Raw genomic sequence first — 23,852 nt, 5'->3', positions numbered from 1 at the left:
TCACAGGTGCTCACTCATCCAGACACTGACCAGATCCAGACCTGTTTACTGATGAGTCTTGAGACCACACACTGGAGCCACATGCATTGCAGCTCCTCTGCAGAAGAGGACTTCCCTGGTCCTATCAAAGCCACCATATTGAGTAGCTCCACATTGGTACATGCAATGATCACCTTTTCATGCATGAACATGATGTGTTGCCAGCTGCCCCAATTAGTCATGGTTTACCACACACACACTGCAAGATTTAACACAGAAATATGTTTGGGGACCAAATAGAGAAAACACCAGATGTACATTTGTGAGGAAAGAGATCTACCTAAAAATGCTCTTTAGGTACTGATGTGTTGTGTACAGTACTATCTAAATACCTTCTCTGTGAGCAATCTGTAATTCTTCTCTGTCTAGTTTTTCACAAAGCCCTCTCAACTGCTGGCTACAAAGGTTGTAGAATGCTCACTGTCCCTGCAATTTATTGGAATGCTTGCATATGGAACCAGGAACATGATGTTTAACAAGCTATTCATAATGAAATGTGCAAGTCAAGGCTTGTGCTGCAGAAAATGCTTTTGAAGAGAAGGGATTTGACCACTTCTAACTGCTTAATGAACCATACAAAACAATCTGCATGCAGATGTGAACACCCAGTGTAACAATTTCATAAGCTATTTACAACATGAGCTCTGGTTTTCAACAAATAAATAAATAAATAAAAATAGATCCACAGTCAAATCTATAATGGCATTTTGAACTTTCCTGGGTCCCAGCAAAAAGCAAATCTTACCCAAAGGACAGGTATATATGTGTGAGACAGAAAATCTATTCATATTCAAGCTTTTCAGTGTTACTATATAACATTTATTAATATTGTGTTTGGCCAAGAGTGGACTAATATTAATACTTTTGCAATCTTCATGACAAAAATTGTGCTTTATTACATGTCAATTGCAGTTACAGTCACTTACACAGAAGTAGCTTCCACTGAAATGAATGAAACATACTTCTATTCAATTGCCCAAATCCACAGAGCTCTGCCTGGGTGGAGATCACCCAATATTTTTCTGTTGTAAGAAAGGCTCCACCATTAGGAATGGGACCAATGTGAAGCACTTTGGGTACACTGAAATTGCATGGAGCTTTGGATAGTGTCTGTTTTGCTTGCTTATTGTTGTTCTTTCAATTTGTATATTTGCCCATCAGAAATTATTCCCTGGGGAGCTTACAAAAATGTAGTAACAAAAATGCAATATATCACGATTAAAATAAAATAGAAAAACACGTAGAATTCAATAACAAACTCTCCCAATTGTTCTTTCTGCACAGACATTGCAAATTGCTAGATCAAACAACCCTATACCTGCTTCCTCCACACACTGTTCTGGGGGTTCTCCTGACCCTCCCCTGGGACCAATTTCAGGGGCTGTTTGGAATAAGTCAGGGAAAGCCCCACTATTAAGATTTAGGTAGGTATACATATGACAGGAGGTGATCTTTCATGTAATCTGGTCCCAAGACAATCACATTTTATAGGATCATGCACATGCATATGCAGCTTGTGTTGAAGAAGTACCTACATGTGTGGTAAATGTCTTACAAAATACTTCTAATAGTGAACGTGTATATGTATGTGTACACACACACACACACACACACACACACACACACACACACACACACTGAGGCAGTGAAAGAACTCTAGAAATACATTACAGCAATCTTTCCTTTTGGATCAATGCTAGGTTTTATCCTCAGTGCAAGAACCCTAAAGCTATTGGTTAGCATGTTGCTGCATTTTCTTCAGGGAAAGAGAAAAGGCTGGAATAATAGATCTTTGGGGATTATAGGAGCCATAGAAACCATGGTGCAGCCTTTCCCAAGCTGGCTGGGGTTGATGGGAGCTGTAGTCCCAAATCTCTGCAGGCTACCAACCTCGGGAAGGCTGCCATAAGCTGTGACTGCCATAACTGAGCATGAGAGAGGCATAGAGGTTTCCTGGGAAATGTTTCCAAGAACAGGATCATATTGCAGCATAAGTGTCGCATCAGTTCCTGCAGCAAACCTAGAATCACAGAATTTTAAAGTTGGATGTACCTCGAGGGTCATCTAGTGCAACCCTTTGCAGTGCAGGAATATTTTGCCCAAGGTGGGGTTTGAACCCATGACCTTGAGATTAAGAGTCTTATGCCCTCCTGAGTACAGTGGTACCTCAGGTTAAGTACTTAATTCGTTCCAGAGGTTTGTACTTAACCTGAAACTGTTCTTAACCTGAAGCACCACTTTAGCTAATGGGGCCTCATGCTGCTGTGCCGCCAGAGCACGATTTCTGTTCTCATCCTGAAGCAAAGTTCTAACCTGAAGCACTATTTCTGGGTTAGCGGAGTGTGTAACCTGAAGTGTATGTAACCCGAGGTACCACTGTATACTATTTTTGTTGTTTGTTTGTCAGTTCCAGTTCCACAGCCATTCAAGTGGCTCTGTAAAAGTGATATTTAAGAAAACGAATTAAGCTACTAATCTCGTTTCAGTTTGGAAAAATTCAGATTTATGACCCAAAATACCCAGGGGGTGCAGTAAAAAAAAACAAAAAACAAACCACTGACATGTGAACCTGTGTCTTTCTTCTGTTTTCAGAGTCATCCATCAAATAATTCAGGAACTTATATCTGATTTATGAAAATCTAAACCTACTTGATATGCATATAAGTCCACGAAGCTGCGGCTGATCCACAAGGAACAGTAGCATTTCTTCTTTCATTCTGTTCCTTGTGCTATAAATTTACATAATTAAATGAACTGTTATCAAACCCTCCTGAATTAACTACTGTAAATGTTAACAGTTGCTGAGAACAAGGAGGCCACTCAGATCTGCTATTGGGGTTATCAATTGTTGCAAGCAAGAAAGCTGACAGCTGATGCAATATATCTGAGATAATTATTTCAGGGACTTGTAGCGCAACTTGCATATTAAGCTCAGTTTAAGAATGCTTTGACGAATTCAACTGAAGTCAATTAATTACATTTCCAAGTCAGATGAAGACGGAGTCAGGACACGACAGGTACTGCTATGTTACTTCAATGGTGAATATTTAAGGGGAGATGATAGCCTTTCAGTTGTTTGTGAAGAAGAAGCAATCAAGTGATGATGTGTGAACACACCGTTGTCACTGGAATTAATATGAAGCCTCTGAAGAAAAAGGTGCTTCGCTTTAATTTGCCAATGTTTATTGAAACAGACAAGATGTGCATCCAGTCTGGATAGAAGAATTCCCCAGCTGGTCCTTTGGTAAGAAGAAGGAAATGGAATATTTGACTAGATTATAAATAATACAAGAAACAACTATACTAATGTGGCATAGGTAGGGCCAAGATGGATGATATGTTAAATGTGTGTATGAATTTGATGCATCTGATTTTTATTATTTAAATAGCAAGAGTGTAAGGCCCTGATAGGGCTGTAATTGGTCACATGAGGAAAGGGCAGTTATCCCTTTCTCCACATGACCCAATCTTTAACCATCAGAGTCCCAGACCTTCCACACCACCCTAAATACTAAAATTCTGTAACTGAGCAGTTGTAGAGAAGAAAAGCTGCAACCTGATTAGCAGATTGTACATGTAGCACCACATAGCAAATCTCATATACTGTCAGCTTTAACAAACTCAGCCAATTTATTGCTGGCACATTTGAAACATTTTTGTTTAAAACAGTTTTTCCCCAGACCAACACATGGCTATTTTTGCCTTTGCTGAAGTATGTTTATATCAACAATGTGGTTTTTTTCCTCATTAGACTTGCACAATGTCATATCCATGATATTGGTACTACACAGAGATTTACAATGATTGGTTTCCCTCACCCTCCCAGTCATTGAAAAAAAGACCATTCTGGGGTGGAGGAAGCCAAAAAAATAAAATAAAATAATGCCCAATACAGTGAGAAAGAGAGCTTGCCAAGTACATACTTATTATAGTTCACAGGCCCACGAGGGGGCAGAATTCCACTCAAGTTGAAATGATTGCCTTGGGTGGTCCTGGCTAGAGATAATACAAAGGCCAGGGTCTGGTCAAAATATAGGGAGTTACTGACAGAGGCTGCTGCTCAGCTGGTAGCTGGACTCATACAGTGGAAATAGAAGGACTTAAAGAAGTGGCTCAGAGAGGCTTATTGAAGCCTGAGAGGAGATGAGAGCAGACATCACTGGCTAGAGCTGAAGGAGGTTTGTTCAACTCCAAGGGCAGCCTTCAGAAGAGTTCTGCAGCTAAGTGCCAGTGGGATTGCTGAAAACCTGGGGCAGAGGGAAGACTGCAGCAGATGTCCTAAGAGAGGCCTGAGAGACTACAGAGGGAAGAAATTGTGGACCTGACTGAAGACTGCAAGTATAGTCCACAGTGACTGGTTGCTGAGTGTTAACCGAGGTGGATTGATACAGGGAAATTGGATAGAGGAAGGAATGGAAACTCACATAACTATTGTCTTAAGGACCCCTTGGTTGTATTTACTATAGTGACAGTAACCATACAGTGTAAACATTCTTATTTAAAGCAACTATAACAAAAAGGAGTTAGCAATCTAATTATGAAGCACCTGTGCATACAAACAGTATATATTTATATTCATAACTGTTATAAATAAAATAAATCTACTTTGTATTTCATATTCAGATCTTTGCACTGTTTTGTCCTATGCTTATCCATAAGTACTGGTGGTTAAACTGAAATAGAAAACAGATGGTACTAGTACGTGGTGGCAGCTGTAACAAAGGAATAAGAAAAAATCAAGAAATAGGTTATAGATAAAGAGGGGAAACTAATTTGCAAGACACCTCTCCATAATAATTAATAAAGGAGTAGCTACTGAACCTACCAAATGCTAGCTAATTCCTAAATGTTCTTTATGACAATCCTCATCAAATTGTCAATATGTGTGTCTTCACACTTTAATCCTTTGGCCAATGAGTATGCCACAGGAGAGTACCTGCATCACTAATTAGTACTTCTACCAATTTACCCTTTAGAGATGCCTGGATTCTCAGCTCATTCATTAGCTTGGGCTCTGAGGAAATATGATTATTATATTCATCAAACAAGACTGGTGGAACAGCTGAAAACTCATTTTCAAACAAAGGTTGCATTTATGATAATGTTTTTACATGGGTGGCAGTGCCCATGCGTAAACCAAATCACTGTTGTAGATATCTGCCTTCACATTGTTTCCAGATGACTACATTATATTTAACAGCAGCATACAAAACTCTTCCAGGTGGGAGATTTCAAAATACTTCAGTGGGCCAAGTTTAATGGCAAGAACATAACAAATTCTTGGTTTGGCTTTGGCTATCCAACCACTGGGTATATTAATTGTACTGTACGCGGGTGGCGCTGTGCTCTAAATCACAGAGCCTAGGGCTTGCTGATCAGAAGGTCAGCGGTTCAAATCCCTGCGACGGGGTGAGCTCCCATTGCTCAGTCCCAGCTCCTGCCAACCTAGCAGTTCAAAAGCATGTCAAAGTGCAAGTAGATAAATAGGTACCGCAGTGGCGGGAAGGTAAGGGGTCCCTTTACCTTTACCCTCAAATGGTAACATGGAGAGAGTTTGTGCTCTTGCTCAATTTGCAACACACATTCTGTCTCAGCTGCAACAACCTCTTTGTATTTCTTTGCACCAAGCTTTGTATCCACCTAGCCATCTTGTCACACACATTAAGTGACAATCTTTTTTTTTTTTTTTAAGCAAAACAAAAATCTCCAAAGCAGCATCTTTGCTTCTAGGCTTTAATGAGTATCCTATAATGACATTTTTATCAGAGAAAATAAGTAATCAGTGTTTTTCTCCTAGAAGATCTCCTTGTATCTTTTCACTTAGTATTATTTCAGCAGGTTTCCTGTCTGAACAGCAAAAGGTAAGTTCCTAATACTTTATCCTGACATACATGTAATTTAGAAAATAGCCAAGAGTTTGAAATACAGAGAACTAATTTACCTTTGGGCACTGGCTCCAGTGACCCCACTCAGACACAACACACTCACTGGGACAGTAGAGGGTACACTTCTGTCTTTCAAGGGGGATTTCGGACTGATTACAGAGCATGTTGGCTACAGACTCGCCACTGCCATCTTCGGTGGTATTTATACATCTACAGAGGGAAAAAATGTGAAGTGAGCATCCCGTCAAGAACAAAGAGATTAAATCAGTCTTGTTTTAAAAAAACAAACAAACTATTTTTTGTAGTGCTGTAAGTGGTCTGTGCATACATTTATATTCATTACACAGAATTTCTGACTGCTTTATCATTTCATTACCTCTCAGAATATTTGTTTTTTGCCATATGCCTCTTGTACAGAAGCAGAAAAGGTGAAAGGCAATATTAAGCACACTGTGTAGAAATGCTACAATTACAGTGGTGCCTCGCAAGACGAAATTAATCCATTCCGTGAGGCTCTTCGTATAGTGGTTTTTTCATCTTGCGAAGCAAGCCCATTGACAGCTTAGCGGATTAGCGCTATTAGTGGTTAACGGCTTTTAGCGGATCAGCTGATAAGCGGCTTATCAGCGGATCAGCTGATAAGCGGCTTAGGGCTTAGGAAAAGGGGGGGAAGGGGAAAAAACCCCGCAGGAACTCGCAAGACATTTTCATCTTGCGAAGCAAGCCCATAGGGAAATTCGTTTTGCGAAGCGCCTCCAAAACGGAAAACCCTTTCGTCTAGCAGGTTTTCCGTCTTGCGAGGCGTTCGTCTTGCGGGGCACCACTGTAATTGAATAAAGTCCTGCTACTGAAAGTAGAGATGTGTTCACCCCATTTGGGACAGGGTTCTCGCCCTACAGACCAGCATTATTTCATGCATCTCTTCTACAATATGGACCAGAAAGGCTATTCCAGAACTCTAGAGATGGCTGTAGAAAGATGGAAGGCACGTTTCTCGTCACATAGAAAAACATTACAAAGGCTGGTTGTGGGTCTGTAGAGTTCAGTTTCTTAATGTTTCTGTTCAAAACCTACTGTTTTTATATCTACTCACCTTATTTTTCTAGTTTGTATTCCTTCACCACAGTGCAGGGAGTTTAGCTCGCTGTTGATTTCGCAAGGAGACCATGGTTCTGCTGTCCAGGAATACTGATTGCATTCACTGTAACATGGGACTGCCTCATACACCTTCCAGGGAAAACATGCAAAATTATACATAATCAATCATCCAAGTGAACAGCTCTGCAGAAATACTTCAGTAAAACAACATTTTTTTCCAAAAAAGCAAAAATCAAAGCACACACACATATCACTAAGGAACATGCTGGATTTCATCCACTGTTCTGAGAGTATTGTAGTGTTTAAATTCATTGATTCATTACGGACTTGCCAAAAGATGTGCAGAAAATGTAATATGTATGGAGCTACACAAGAATTCCATTACAGTGTCATTTCCTCCAATACCTCACATAACATCTATCAAATCCTCCCTCCTAAAATTATACAACACATTGTGTTTTTTTCTAAAACCATGCATATTTTTCTAAAACTTATTTATGGCAAAAAATCTTCTATTTTGTGTGCTCCTAAGGCTAAAGCAAAGGAAATAACCTTTATGGGGAAAATGTATTTAATAGGCATATAAAAAGCCATTGTTGTTGTTGATGATGATGATAGTTCCATTACGTTTAATAAGTCTCAAGGGCACACAATTGTGCTTTCACTTCAACTATATTTTCCAATATATGAAATAAAGAATGCAGCAGAAACTGTCAGTTCACAGCCCATTTGTCTCAAAAACATATTTAAAATTGTATCATTCTGCTTGAAAATCATGAATGAGTAAAGTTGTATTCTCTAGGAAGGATTTAAAAAATTCAGTCTATTTATTTAACTTATATTGAATATCAGAATGTGGATAATAAATTAAGGCTACCTGCTTGCTTAAAGCTGAGCTCCAGAGACCATCCTCTGTCACTCAATGTAAAACATGTACTGTGCGAACAGAACATAATTTAAAGACAACTATGTTATTGGACAAATAACTGGAAATGTTTAAAATTATGAGGTCTGCTGGGTTATTGCTTTACCAAATATTGAACAGCCTGAGTTTTCTCAGCTTGTAGCTTTTTTTTTGATGTGGCATGCTTTGGTTTGGATTTCTTGTATTAGTCTCTATGAGCTTGCCAACACATGTGACACAAAGTGGGGTGGACGAATGTTGAAGTAGCAGAACAGAAGGCACTACGTACTTGAGGATACAGTTAGGGCAGGATTAGCCAATGTGGTGCACTTCAGATGTTGCAGCTCCCTTCAGCCCCAGCCACAATGGCTAATGGGCAGGGATGGTGGGAGTTGCAACCCAGCAACTTCTAGAAGACACCACATTGGCTATCCGTGAGGTAGGGGGTTACATTTTTGGAATGCTCTTCCACATAAATATTTCCCACTGAAACGAAGCGAAACCAGTGCATCAGAAGAAAACATTCCATCTTAGCCTGCATGTAACTGTACCAGTTTTCTATCTGCTGAGAGAGTTTTTCCCCCCTAGAGAAGCATTCAAAATGTGGTCCTTCACCTGCACTCTGAAATCATACCATCCATTCTACCAGCATAGGCCTCTACACTTCATTCTGTTGCATCTGTGGAGTTAGAAAAAAGTAGGAGGCTCCTAAAGAGGAAGGCCCGTTAGACTGAATGATTCTAACCCTAATTCTTTCCAGCTCCATCATTCTGTGAAAATCTCATTGCAAGGACTGGGGATTTTCACACACACTGCACAGATAACTAGTTTGTTGCTAAATCCATGAGAATTTACCAGCAGAACACCTCTGGCTAATATTTTGAGAGTATGTATAAGGGGAAAGGAATTGGTATAATATTTACTCCTTCGTCAATTTAACTGGAACTATGGCCATCTTGGTAGTGTTGAGGAAGTTAGTATTCTTCTTCAGTCTCCTTACACCCCATATGCCAATGTGGCAACCCCTTCCACATTGGCTAGACAGAAGTTTGAACATGCTAATCACAGAGCGCATGCAGACAGGGATATACTGAAACAAATGTCGGAGATCCTATTTAGCATTTCATAGATGAAAAATTAACACTTCACTTTGCATCACTTAGTGTGCTCTGCCACTTTCAGTATGACATACCATTGAAGGCTCTAACATACATTGCTTATATGCTGTATTTGTTTACTGTGCGATAGAAGAGTGATTCTTTCTTTGGATAAATATATAAAAGAAAAACATAGTTGTCCCTATATCTTAACCTGAGTCAGACCATTGGTTCATATAGCTCCCTGTTAAATATAAGGTAATCAAAAGCTACTAGTCAAGGCAGCTACATTCTACCTCCTCTGTTGGAGAAAGTACGCCTTGGGATACCAGTTGATGGGAATCACAAATGAGGAGAGTAATATAATACTCAGGCCCTGCTTGTGGGCTTTCCTTAGGCACCCAGTTGACCATTGTGAGAAGAGGATGCTGGAATACTGTGGATGGGTCTTTGGCCTGATTCAGCAGAGCCTTTCTTATGTTTTTATACTGGCTGAAAGCAACTTTCTAGGCCTAGGGTTTCAGGCAGTGAACCTTTCCCAGCCCTACCTGGAGATTTTGGGTTTTGAAGCTGGGTCTTTCAGCATGGATCTTCTGAGGTGAGATGTATATCTCAGCAACTGCTATAGACAAGAAGGGATATTGTGCACAGCATGGTCTTTAGTGTTCACACACATACATTTATCAATATGTGTTCCAGAAAAGGTGCATCCACCCACTTTTAAAGAGAATTATCTGGGAGAGGGATCTAGGCCATGGGTTCAAGCCCCACATTGGGTGAAAGATTCCTGTATTGCAGTAGGTTAGAGTACCAATTCTACAATTCTATGAACACTTGGAGGATATGACAGGATGGAAGACTGTTAGCCTTTAGCTGTCTGTCATAGGAGTGAGTGCCTCTGAGTCAATTCTTGTCTGTGTTTGAATGAATGAATCTTTATTTGCGTCAGCCATCGGCCATAGCAATAAAACAACAATACGATATACAAAGAAAATATTTGAAAGTTTTTATTCTTCCTTGAGGAGAGCAAGGGATGCAGAGATGCTTGTCCCTATGTGTGTGAGGGCAAAGTCAGAGAATACATGGGATTGTTTTTCTACAAAAGATTTCTTTCATCACAAAAAACAAATGTTGTTTTTTGATTGAGTGGCAAAGTGGGAGGATGGTGTGTGTGTGTTTTCACCTGAATAATTTCTTGGTAGTTGTTTGCTCAGAAACCCTCCTTCCAAATCTGTTTTTCTCTCCAAGATGAAGAAAAAAAAGGGGCGTTTTTTCATCTGCAGCTGGCTTTTTATTACAAAAGGAAGCTCCTGGAGAAAACAATGCACCAAAGTATTTCATGTAATGGTGCTCTTCTATGCTAAGGGTATCTGTGTTGGGAGGAGGAGTGAATCACACACACATTGGTTTCCCCAGGTTAAAACATGCTCACTGGAGTGCATTAAATGGGCCATCTAAAAGTGATTTTGCTTCTGAACTCAGTATTTTCCACAGTGCATACAGGGAAATAAGATTCAGATGGAAAGAATTGGGTGAAATTTAAAATGAGATGGCACCTGGAAGATAGAATTGGAGAGGGAGAAAAGAAGAATTAACTAATAATGAGAGATTCAGAGTTTTATTGTACCAATAAAACTGAAATGAAGGAGAATAAATGCAAAGCAGCCAATTGTCCTTTAACAGTTAGAGCTATGGAGTCAAAATTATTCGAGCTTGTGAACATGCTGCTTTTCCTTACTCTAAATTATTTAGTTCTAAATATTTCAAGGGAAACATGGTGTTAGGTGTTCCTTCTTCCCACTTGCTGATTTACTCATTCAAGTCTTCCTCCCCACTAACACCGCCCACCCGCCCCCATCCAACTGTTGTGGGGCAAATGGGGGGTTGAAAATCCAAGAAAGAAGGCTTATTTCCATACAAAGTTAGAAGCAGTCTTCTTTGGCCTTCCAGACAGTTTCCTGATCCTTATCACTGTGGCTTATAGGAGAACACCAAAGGAGTAAAAGTGCAGCTGAACATATTTTGGAAGCAAGTGTGGTGAACTGGTTAAGAATGTGAGCTGTAATTTCTGTGGTGGTTCCCTGCTTGTGGAGTGCGCTCCTCAGGGAGGCTCACTTGGCACCTTCATTGCATATTTTTAGGTGCCAGGCCTCTTTTCCTAGGGGTCTGGCTAATTAAGCAATCTTTGGAACTATAAACTCTCTCCCTCCCTCCCTCTCTCTCTCTCTCTCTCTCTCTCTCTGTGTGTGTGTGTGTGTGCGCGCGCGCAATTGTTTCTTACTCTGTTATGTATTTTTGTGATTTTATATTGTAATCTACCCTGTGGTCCTCAGATGACGGGTGATACAGAAATTTAATAAATAATAAATAATAATAAACCAGGCCCTGATCAATCAAATATAACAATGGGGATCACCACATAGACTTAGGTAAGAAACCATTTGTCATCCTCAAATCTACAACACTGCAACCATAACAAGGATTTTGAAAGGATTACCGAGATACTGTATGTCAAGCACTTTGAACACCAATAAAAAAACACTACGAAGATGTTAAGCATCCTTGAAGCAATAATTGCATACTGCATACTCTCCAAACACACAAGGTCCCCCTCCCCCAAGATATGCCCCCAAAACTTGCAACTATTGAGCCAATGACCAAATCGTTCTAGAAACCTTCTGGAGACTTTTTGGAGCTGGTGGCAAAAGCGATTAAAGTGAAGGTAACATACTGAGCGTCATCAGTGCCTGCCACTGAAGTCCTTATGATATTACTTATCGTCTGAGGTCAGGCAGCTGATGGCTGGATAAATGGTATCCAATTATTGAATGCTTTTCCCAGGGCTGCTCACCTGGCATGCTTTCTGTTAAGTCTTAGGCACCAAGTAAACACATTTTTTTAAAAAATGCCCTGACTTTCAATTGAGCATTTTTAGTGCTATTTTAGTGTCTGCAGTGCTAAGATTTTTACATAAGAAACCTACAAGATATATTCAGTGGAAGCAAGTTATGAGACGTACAGAAGCAGCCAGATGGAAATTCAGTTAAGTAGTATTTTTATAAACTGGGCCAGATCCCAGAGTTCATACTCATTCCGATCCTCTGGGGACACATCTGCATTGCAGTTTCCCGTGCTCATAGCTCAGTGCTTTAGCACTAAATCTGATGAGTGGGAAGTGAAGAACGCAGGCTCCGGTGAGTTGCAGAGGTTAGGTGTCCATTAGGTAACCTATCAAATATGGCCAAGTAGACGCACCACTAGGCTGCTCGATTTGTACATATTTCATTTATAACCCAGTCAGTACTTTTACAGCACATCATTAATACTAAGACCTAGATGATAATCCCTTGGGCTGGAAGTACATTTACATTAGTAGAGTGTGGTGTCTTTCCGACTGCCTGGAAACGTATTTTTACACAACCACAGCTCATTCCTGTTTGTTTCTTCTTCTGTTGCCAAGGTGAGAAAAGGAGATACAGATCAGACACAAAATCTGGAAAGGTTTTATCAGCTCAGCACTACACTGACAAGAGCATCTTTCTCCTTAGATATCTGTCTGCATCATGGGAAAGAACCAGGGCTTTTGTTCAGCCGGAACTCAGTGGAACTCAGTTAAGGCACCTCTCTGGTGGGTGCCATTGCCATTATAAGAGAACAAGGGAGGCATTCATGGTGAGTTCTGGCACCTCTTTTTCTAGAAAAATAGCACTGGAAAGAACTAAATCTCTTTCTGGATGGAAAGGTTCACATTATCCCTGTTAAGTATTTTATGTGACTGAAGTTTATTCCCATCACAGTTCAAACCCCCCCCCCCCGGTTTAAGGTGTTACAGCTGCTTGTTGTTGTAAATGCTGATTTCTCTGCTGCCTGTCTTAGAGTCAGCAAGCTCAGGTGCATCTCTTGCTGACATTCTTTGCTTTTCTAAGTCACCTTTTTTTTGTTTTCCTACTCAGGTTCTTCTACCATCGCCGTTAAGGTCCTAGTCCAGCTCTCTGGCTACTACACCACACTGCCTATTTCTTTCTCTGTGTAATCTAAAACAGAGTTCATGTCCTGCTGAACTCTCACCTGCACTAGAGCAGCTGCCTTCATGGGGCTCTTCTTCAATTCAGTAACTCCAGAACGACCAGGCAACTTATTTGTTCTCTCTTATTTATTCTCACCCACTCACCCACCCTCTCTCACACACACACTCACAAATTTTCCTTCTGCAGTTTCAATGCCTACTTATTACCACTGCGATCTCTACCCACTCTTTCACCCCATTTTATTGAGCAAGCAGCTGTTTCAGACTAAGTTATGAGGACACTTTGGTCTGGGAAACCAAAGTTTCCAAAGTTAAAAAGGTCCCAGGTCTCTCACACACATATTTATATTTTTAGATCCCAGCTAAAGGAAATTACAGTGCTAAACAGTGCAGAAATAAGGAAGGACACCCCCCAAAATGAAAATTCACCACTACCTCTCAAGTGCCTTATAAGGGCACTACTTAGGAACATTATCAATTGAAGTCAATTGAGCAATTTACATCTCTAAGCTATAAAACACTGATTATGAGATGCAGTCTGAAGATCTGTCTGTAATTTTGCATCATCTGATAAGAAATCGATGACAGTCATCAATCTTCAAGTTCCTTCTCCCATCTTCACCCCTGCCACCACAAGCAGGATCCAAAAGCACTGGACTGCTTTTGCCTGCAACCATGGACACTGTTTAGCACGTATCAGTCAGCATGGATAATGCCAGACCCTCAAAGGATTTAGGAATGTCGGCTATTTGTTTCGAGGGAAAATCTTCTCCCCCACACCATGGCCTCACATAACATAATGCAATATAGCTGGAGGTTCAACCAGCTATATCTACCTGAAAACAAATAAACCTGCATGTGGATGGAATAGCTTTCTGACTGACAAAGTAAAGGGCTCTGATTTTCAGGCTTGGCATAGTAGCACTGGAAGGTAGCCTGAACAAAGCGAATTCTAAGACAGAACAATGCAGAATGGCAAATACTGCAGTCAAAATATGTTCCTTCCACCCTAAACTGTTACACTGTTATTTATCTGTTCAGCTATATACGGTAGTTCTTACTACTCACTATCAAGTGGTAGCATATGTTAAGAAGATGATGATGACAGAAGAATAACTTAGCAGCTTGTACAGAACAAAATGTCAATGTGAAACAGAAATAGAATGGTAAAATCAAACGCTCTTTGACACTTTTGCTGAATCCTGATTAAAACCTCTGTGTGAGGAAATTAGTAGAGCAAGCAACAGATCAATGTTCAAAGGTATTTACAATGTTCATGGGTATGCTTTGAAAGCTACAGTTGTTAGTTGCAACATACCCCTAATGGCTGCCAAAACTGGTTCACACAAGAAAATGTTTGCTCAATGGTGCAACTAAATGCAGCGCTTGAGACACAGCTATCACACCGTGAAATCAGCACACACCACAGGAATAATAGAGATTTTGTAAAGAACAGGACCTCAAGGAAGGGCCCCTTCAGATGTCCTTTTTCACTGCACATTCATGACGATTCATGCTAATGAAGCTATTGGGGCAGTCATATGTAATCTCAGATTCAATACTGTTTCACACAGCTTTATTTACTGTTTGCATCTGCTATAACGGCCTGTTGAAAGCCCACAACTTATACTACTACTAATGTCCTGATTTAGTTTTGCTTGGCTTTAGTTGTGCTATAAGCCCTCTAGACAGCAACACAGTGGTAGCATTGGAGAAGCATTGCAGAGCAAATTAATGCAGAAAATATCCAGCAGCGATGTGTCAAAAACATGTTGCCAAATAAAGCACCATTCTGGAAGGGCCCTAAATAAGGCTAGAACCCACCAGGAAATTTCAGCTCAGTATCAATTTTCATATCTGTGTTCTGGAGAAGATGGAATGTTTTAACTAGGGGATCAGCCATTGCAGAACGTAAGAAGTTCCTAACTTAAATACAATTTGCACAATGGTGTCTTCATATGGTTACTTGCACCTGCATATAAGTATCATTCTGATTAAGAATCATCATGTGCTGATTGAGATGGGTGAATATGGGAATTACAGGGAAGTTCGAAAATTACTGAATCTCAAAGTACTAGATAAGTATGCATAGAGGGGAACCTACTCAGCTGTGTGAGCTGAGAGGTTTTTGAGGATCTTCCTTAGAAAGATCATGCTCAGAATAGTTGGTGCTTATGACTAATTAAGGCTAGTTGGAGCAGATGAGTATTAGCTGCAAACTTTAAGAGCCTTCTGGTAATGCTCTTTAAGATGGAGGTTGGGGTTTAAACTGATACCTGAAAGCTAGCAGGACCCCCAACCCCATGCAAACCAACTCTAAAGATTTGCATCTTTGTTTTTATGTCAGTGCACACACATATTTGCCATCCAGAAATGAAAGGATTGGCCAATTTCAATTCTCCAGCTTTCTCATTTTTCCAACCTTAAATTCAGTTCTTGACGTTTCTGCAAGAATTTGCAATTAAAAAAAAAAAGAAAATTCTTCAACACTTTGGTGCAAATTTCTCCCAATAAAACCAATTTTTAATGTAGTTTTGACTAATGTGGACATTTTTACAAGCATTTTATCCTGATATAATGCATTATGTACTTTATTTTCATGACCTGGGATAGCTCAGTTGGTAGAGCATGATACTCTTAATCTCAGGGTCATGGGTTCAAGAAAAGATTCCAGCATAGCAGAGGGTTGGACTAGATGACCCTCATGGTACCTTTCAACTGTACAGTTTTATGATTTTATGTGCACTTTCCTCTGATATATGTGTCTTCGTAAGCATCGTTTGGTTGGACAGCCGCATCACAAAATTCAGATAAGTGTGAATGCTGAAGAATGGCTGGTTTGGGTTCTCATATTGTTTCAGAAAGTGTGGATTTGATATATTTGGCTTTAAATGCAAACCAAACTGAATTTCTCCTATTGCCATCTGTAAGTTAACATTGTGAGGTTTGTATGGACCTTTGCTACTCTGTTCTATGGTGGCCATTTCAATCATCTATAAATTTATATGTGCATGTGCTTACACAATTAACACTAAAGCTACTTGAAAAGTTTCTGCCACTTAACAGATTGGTTATCAGTAAGCTTCTGATTGAAGTTGAGTAAGGAGTCTGTGATCCTCTGACCTGTTTCTTCCTTGAATCTAAGTTATTTTACCCAGGCACCATCCCAGCATTCCAAGTATTAGATGCTTTCAGCTCTCATCAGTTGGAATTGGTGTTGCTCAGCACTTCTGAAAATCACACAATGGCTCGATATACCAGTGACTATCAGGACTTATTGTCCCTTGAGTAAAATATTGACTCCAATTTCCCCTCAGCAAATACCTCAGTCTCCAAGTCAGTAAATCTTGATATCCCCCTCAAGAAAAGTCAATATCTTCTTATTATATTAGAAGTAACCGATGACTGAATCAGATGGTTAGCAATGGAACACTGAAGAAAGCTTTTAGACCATTCCTTTCAAAATGGGGATGAATTTAATACTTGACCATTCCTTCTAAGATGATTGTGGCCATATGTGTTAAAGGAGCAGGAGAAAAGAAATATAGAGACTAAAGGGAAACCCCACTATAAAATACAGCCAGTGCTAAATAATCAAGTTCTTTAGAAGAGCTGGCTGACACGCTTTGATTTACTGAAGCACTAGGTCGGGTGGCAAGAAAGTTTAGATATTAAACGCTACTACCAAGACTCTCCAACTGAGGTTTTCACTTTGTAGGATTTGTTATATCCACTTTACTCTTTTCCCCAAGTGTTCAGAGTTCACAATCAGGCAGCTGTTAGCATGAAGTGATTCTGTAATGTCTCTCTTCTTTTGTTACACCAGGGTCCATGTGGAGCTCAGGTGATTTTTTAAAAGAATCTGAACTTGGGTCAGCACAGCTCTCACAGTCAAACTCATACAGCTCAGGCTGCACAGAATTAATAGAGACAGCTGTTTTGATATTTCATGACTTGGGCAGGTGCTGGCCCCCCTTTAGCAAGGAGGGGGGAAGCAAGCTATAAAAATGAAATCCAGACTCATGACTGCAAGGCCACTTCTGTAAATAAAGACTTAGCCACTGATCCTGTACAAGTTAGTTGCCAAGCCTTTGAGGGTGCTACTTCCCCATAGATCAGTGGTGGCCAAACTTGGCCCCACAGCTGTTTTGGGACTATAGTTCCCATCATCCCTGGCCAATGGTCCTGCTAGCTATGAATGATGGGAGTTGTAGTCCAAAAACAGCTGGAGGACCAAGTTTTGCCACCACTGCCCTAGATCCTATCCTTTTAAATAGCTAGATGGACAATGTAGAAAACTTTCTTTCCTAACTAGCACACATCCTGCATTATTAAGCCATATATATATATATATATATATATGCAGGTTTTGGTGTCCTCGGGTGTCTTCCCGTGTAAAAGTTGGGGTGTCTAGGCGACGTTTCGACGAGGTCTCACTCGTCATCTCGTCGAAACGTCGCCTAGACACCCCAACTTTTACACGGGAAGACACCCGAGGACACCAAAACCTGCATTCCTGTACCCGTGAAAATCTACGAAAGCAAATATATATATATATATATATATATATATATATATATATATATATGATTTTATATATACATCAATACAAGCAAACCATGCAATCCAAACACAAATACAAAAGAGGAATGCAAAAAGTGAAACTTGTTAATTGTATTTTCATTTATTTTCAGCATCTGTTCTTGCAGAATGTCTTGGGCTTAATTCACCAAAGCATCACATCCAGAACAAATCCTTAGATTGCAATCCTCTGCATACCTAACTGGGAATAAATTCCATTGACCTCAATCTGGTTTACATGTGAGTTATCAAATGTATAATCAACAGTTAGAAAAGCCCCCCTGCAATATAATACAGGGTTTGGCTTTTTCATGCACTTTCATGAAGCTGAGCTCAGATAACTACAGCATCCCTCCTTGTCAGAAATGACATGGTTTTTAAGCTGACCACTCACTCTCCCCATCCCTTATTATCCTTGTAAAGTTACCAGTCCACATTATGCATTCTTGTTTGGAAGGATTTGTTGTGCCTAATGCATTAGTCACCAAGCTAACAGCAAAGGAGTCAATGCTCAGACACTTTTCCCACTCACAAACCTACCTATCTTTTTATAATATGTACCACAACTGTAAATTAAAATGTACCTCATTTCAGAGCATCTCCGTTTCATCAAACTTACATCTTTGGTTTCCTAAAGCTCCCATTTTGGGCAGTTTATCATTATGAAAGTGCTGGGTGAAACATTTACAAAGGCTGTTTCACCTGGGCTGGCTCCAAGCATATTGTGTGAACAGATAACAGAGGTCAGCACAAGTAAGTGGGAATAAAGCTCTCTGCAATACATTGCCACAAAGTCCTACACAGTTTCAGGTCTTAAAGAAAGTTGCAGCTCTCTGTACAGAGTTTTGCTTTATTTCCCTGTCTGAACATCTCACCATTTCTTTAATTTCAAAGTGTTTTGCTCTTGTTTATTCCCCAGCTGAGGGCCTGACCAGCCATAACTTTCCTGCCTAGAAAGTCAACACATTACAGAGGGGCTCAGTGTTAGATTCACACAAACTATTTCCCAACCCTCCTCCCTATGCATAAAGGGGGGGGGGGGTAGTGACATATCAAGTTTATCTGTATCTCATGATCACCAGGATCCAAAATTCATTCCCTCAAGATGGATTAGGCTGCCAATCAACTTGAATCATGCCCATGTTTACCCTTCCATACATTATAGGCTAGAGCACAGGCGAGCCCTAGATAACTTTAAGCATTTAGATACTTCAAATTTAGGAGATATAATGTATATCCACCAATGAGGGCTATAATGCATTCATGTTCTCTAAGCGGGTGACAGGCTAACGTTGACTAGATGGCGAGAGATGCTAAAATCAAAAGATTAATAATTCTGAGGGGCTTTTTTGTGGGGGTGGATTGGTTAGATGTTTTCTAACTTTCTCATGACTACTTATGGTTCCCCAAACCACACAATCCTGGGGAAACTCACCTTCCCCACAAAACATTTTTGCAGCTGGAAACATGCATGATTAATGTGTGGGTTTTTTTTTTTTTAAAAAAAATCTCTTTTCACAGCTCAATAGGTACAAAACACAGAAAGGCACTCAGAAGTATTAATAAGGTCTGTTAAGTTTCTGTAACTGAATCATCAAACATTTAGGTAGGTAGGAGAAACCCTTACAAATTGCTATAGAAGAGAAGTTTATTCTAACTTGTAAGTCCAAAGGCAGAGACCAAACGCTAAAGAACCCTATTGTATGAGGCTGCTTACCTAGCCTAGTACTGTTCACTATGGCAGTGAATTCTGAACTCAGAGACAGGTGGAGGTCCTTCCCAGAACCCAGAGCCAATAGGTTTAAATGAGAAACACTGGAAATTGAATCTGAGACTTTCTGCATGCAAGGAAGTTGCTGTCCCTTGGAGCTCCTTCCTTATCCTTTTGGGATAAGTGTCCTTGGGCAAGTCACAGTCACAATTTCCCTTTGTAAAATGGCTTGAAGATGCCTTGAAGATGCTATAGAAATAATTACATTAAACGAACTCTTATAGTTCTGCTTTTCTTGTTTTCTCTTGCAGCTCATCTGATTTTCTAAATTCTCTTAAGCGACTTGTCTCTAGATATGGTCCAACGGGCTGTTAAATATTCAGAGATAGGTACCTCTGTGGGAGGTGCAACAAAAAGAAAATGATTTCTTAAAAACATCAAAACACACTGAAACGAGCTCTTTCTCAGTCCCGCCATTCCACTCCAAAGTGAAACCTTCGTGACTACAATTCATTCATATTTATAATACTAAACGGTTTTATTTCTTGTAACTCTCATGGTTGGTTTTTTTTTTTTTTTTAATCATCTGCTTACAATGTGTTAAAGCACTGGCATCCTTCCACAGAGTTTAAAATGAGCTGGTGTAATTAAATGTGAAAATATGGGATAAAATATTCTCTGAGTGATTGTTCATTTCAATAAACTCCAGGTCTCTAATTAGTAGCAGCAGGAGTTATGAGACCCTAAAGCTTTGTGTGAACAACAGGCTCCCAGCCTGTAAACCACACTGCTGCTCCAATCTGGTGCAGTGCTAAATGTTTTCAAAGGGTAAATGGTATGAGTGTGTGTGTGGGGGGGGAGAAAATATGCCTCCCATTAAAGTGCTAGAAAGTAAGCAGCTCACTTCTCGCTGCCACTGAGCAACAATGTTATAGCTGCTGGCACCTTTCTTCCTACTCGGAAGGCAAGAGACACAACCTTTTCCATCACACTCCGTTCCGAGCTTCACTTTCAACACAGCAGAATCTTCCTGAAGAATTCCCTTGGAGACCACACTGAAGACTTCAGCCGCACTTATCAGTTGACTCCAGAGGCTGAATATGAATAGGTTTTTTTTCTAAAATATTGACAGATCTAAAAACACTAATGATTTCTTGTATCTATTATGCGACTGCGAATACTTCCAACAGGAACCAAGGCAAAAAATAGCACTAGAGATTTACTGTAACTAGTGGCTGCATGCTATTTGGTGCTGAGTGAAAGGCACAAAGCATTCAGCACCTTCCAGAGTGGAAGACAGGATCATATCCTGTGTGCGGGCTGATTGCCCTATATAGAAGAATTAATCTTTGATTATATGGAAGATCTCAAGGCAGCAATGTGGTGTACTTTATACATGCTTTTAAAATGACAAATGACCAACTCTCTAAAACCTTTTTATTTATTTATTTTAAAAAAAGAAAGCTAGGTACCTCAGTTTTATTATCAGGAAAAATATTTCATCCAAAGTGGTTTGGGCCTTTGAAATGCACACAGGGGAATGCTATTCTCATCAACATTTCAGACCCAAAACAAAGTGTTTTGCTGTGCTGCTGCAATTCCTAACCTAAGAAGCAGACTTATTAGTGGGAAATCTGTTGAACATTTATGCATTTCCTGCTGATTCAAGAATCTTTAGATACTATCGTTTCTGCTTCCTCACCCACCTCCATCATAAAGGAAGGCAACCATGATAAATTTAAAAGGAGATAAAAAGTTAAAGAGAGATAGATAAAGCTATAATCTGTGTGATTTTGTACATTTGGCTAAACTTTAAGGATGTGCTCAGCAACAGAAAGTGAAGAAAAATAGTGATGATGGTAGAGTCTGGACACCTCTAAGTTATGCAGTAATACTTTTTTGGATTTAAAGAAGGACAACTAGGACATATATAAATGTATTCACACTTTCTGATATTAGCCAGCCAGCCAGGCAGGCAGCCAGACAACCACATACCCCTTCATTCTGTACCCTCCTACAAGTTTCCTTATTTTCTTTTCCAACTTACACTCAACATTATTCAGCTACTGAGCATGCTCAGTCCTCCCTCTCTATATATTAATGTTTCCTTCCCCTGAGAAGCCTTCCCTCTTGTTCCTGGTTTTGGCTACAATCCTGTCAACACTCTCAGCTAAGAGATTACTGTCACGGGTGGGGAGATTGTTTGTGTGAGCGAGGGGTGCTTTGTGGTGAAGAACAACATCAGAGAGACCCTCCTCAACTAAACAATAAATATCAATACAGATTGCATCACCAACCTGAGCCTTTGTAGATGTCCATGTTAGCAAGTCGTGACAAGCAAAAAGGAGAGAAAATTATATATTCATTAGTTTTGTTGTTGCAGGAGAATACTGAAAGAGCACAAACCCCGTTTAAAACTATAGTGTCTATAACACAAGGTTTGTATTTGATTCCTGAAACGCCCTATCTTTGTTCTTTTCTTTTAAAAAAATAATTATTCTAGATACACATCCAGTGTAAACTATTGTGAATGAAATGACTAAGTAAATGAATGAATTGCATCATTAACCTTTATTATTACAGCATAATAGATAGGTACTGAAAATCAAAGATGCTTTATGGGCAGGACGATGCAGAATACCCTGAAATTGAGGATTATCAATTACTTCAGACACTGATCCTTGCAGAAACATAAATTTAAACTGGGTATCAGTTCGTGACTGCATATTTGTGTGCTTGGGTGACATACATACATACATACTCACACAGCCAGATACATTATGTGTTGGCAACCTCCATCACATGGTACTGAATCTCTATAAATTGCTAAGCGATCATTATAAAGGTAAATTTATGAGGGGGAAATTACTTTAAAATGCTTGTTAAACAACACAGGTACACGGACACCCATTCTCCAAAGTAGTACAATTACAAGGATTTAATATTTCAAGTATTCTTGAAAGAGCATCTTGAACTACATTTGTAAGTCTTCTCAAACTTCTACCACTTGAAGAAAATGTTGGAACAGTGTACAAACATAAACAATGTTTTATTTTTCACTTATTAAGCACATGCAAAGCATTAAATCCCTATTCCAGTTGTCCAAAGCAGTTTCCCAGTGCTTTGTTTCTACAAGACCCTGGGTGTTTCTGAACATCACACCAGCTTTCTGAAGAGCATCCTGAGAAGCACTTTGTGATGTGCTCTAAAGCACATAAACCTCTTTGTAATATTTCTGCACATTAGGAACTTCCTTGACGGAATAGAAGTGGAAGCAGAGGAAGTAAGGAGCTATGAAGGACCCCAAAGACTCAGGAGATAATAGATCTCTAAGAAATGATGGAAGAGGATAGTAGGGAAAGGCAGATGGAGAGCAGGATGAAAAACATGTGAAGCTGGTCAACTCAAGAGTGGCTGGATAAGCGAGGAGGAGAAATGGTGTGAAGGAAAAGCAACGTGAACAAAATATCAGCGATAGAAAGAGGATTTTAAGGCAGAACTAGTGCAATAAAGCTACTGAGGTAAATGCTCAGTGAGAGCTTTCAGTTTGAGAGCCATGTTGAAATCTAAGGAAGTGCTACTACAGGAAAGAACACAAGAACAGAAGAGAGGAAAAGGCAGAGCACAGTACCATCCTATTTTAGCATCTAAGGCACATCTTCATGGGGCTTTCTTTGGGAAGCAGATGGGTTCATTCTGTACATCTCTTTCCTGAAGCCCACATACGTTGATTCATTGTTTGTTGGTTAAGCCAACAGGATTGGTAGCACTGTGTTTTCCAAGTACAGGTGTGCAGCAGTACTATGGGCTGCCATATTTTTGGGCTGTTGGTGGACTTTTCTTAAATCCTACTTTACTTTTCAATTACTTAATAGGAAACAAGAGTTCCATGCATAGGTGTCCCTGAAAGAGAAAAGCTGCTCTCTTGGAGCCAATTGCTACTGGAGTCCCCTCAATGAACACTCACACTTAATTAATATGTTCCTGTCCTAAAATGACTTCTTCAATCTGGGGACTTTGCTGAAAAGAATCAACAAATGTTTGTCAGCGACATGCTAAATATCCATTCTCTGGATGCTTAATGCACAGTTTCAGCACATACCCTGGTATCTTACCCACTGGCCAGCTGCTGTTAAGCACCATCAGTCAAGTAGAAGCACTTTCCTTCCTTCCTAATCTCAAGTGGGGATGGGACAAATGTGCTCGGTTCTTTGTTGTGTAATTACTATGATTAGCTGGTCCATTACCGCAGCTCCTTTAGGTCAAAGGCTCTAACTCCAGAAAAGTACTAAATGCTGTTGATAGTCAGCTTGGGCGATGTTAAAGCAAGAGTGCTTACAAATAGAGGAGTTTGACAAGTTTCAAAGAAAATAGTTTAGTAGTAATCAAATAAAAACATTGTGGGTTAGATAAACCATGGAAGAGTATTCTCACAAGATTGTGTCAATGTACCTTGAAGAAATTAGCTCCTTTTTAAACCCACAATTAGATTTGGGGTGCTCCCCCCCCC

At 39.9% G+C, this 23,852-nt stretch overlaps 1 protein-coding gene across 9 annotated transcripts in view; it reads right to left on the bottom strand.

Moving 5' to 3' along the window:
* Positions 1-23,852, bottom strand: part of THSD7B (thrombospondin type 1 domain containing 7B) — a 616,280-nt gene that overhangs the window by 29,366 nt on the left and 563,062 nt on the right. For all 9 annotated transcript variants that reach the window (XM_081870551.1, XM_081870552.1, XM_081870547.1 and 6 more), the window contains 2 exons: positions 7,018-7,151; positions 5,981-6,134 (listed from right to left, as the gene is read on the bottom strand). In XM_081870551.1, coding sequence (XP_081726677.1) covers positions 5,981-6,134; positions 7,018-7,151 — 288 coding nt within the window. The remainder of the gene's footprint in view (positions 1-5,980; positions 6,135-7,017; positions 7,152-23,852) is intronic.

The sequence above is a fragment of the Podarcis erhardii genome (assembly GCF_964252035.2).
Source record: "Podarcis erhardii genome assembly, chromosome: 1".
In the NCBI taxonomy this organism is placed as follows: domain Eukaryota; kingdom Metazoa; phylum Chordata; class Lepidosauria; order Squamata; family Lacertidae; genus Podarcis; species Podarcis erhardii.
The sequence above is the reverse complement of the archived record's forward strand: the minus strand, read 5'-3'. Positions and strand labels throughout refer to the sequence as shown.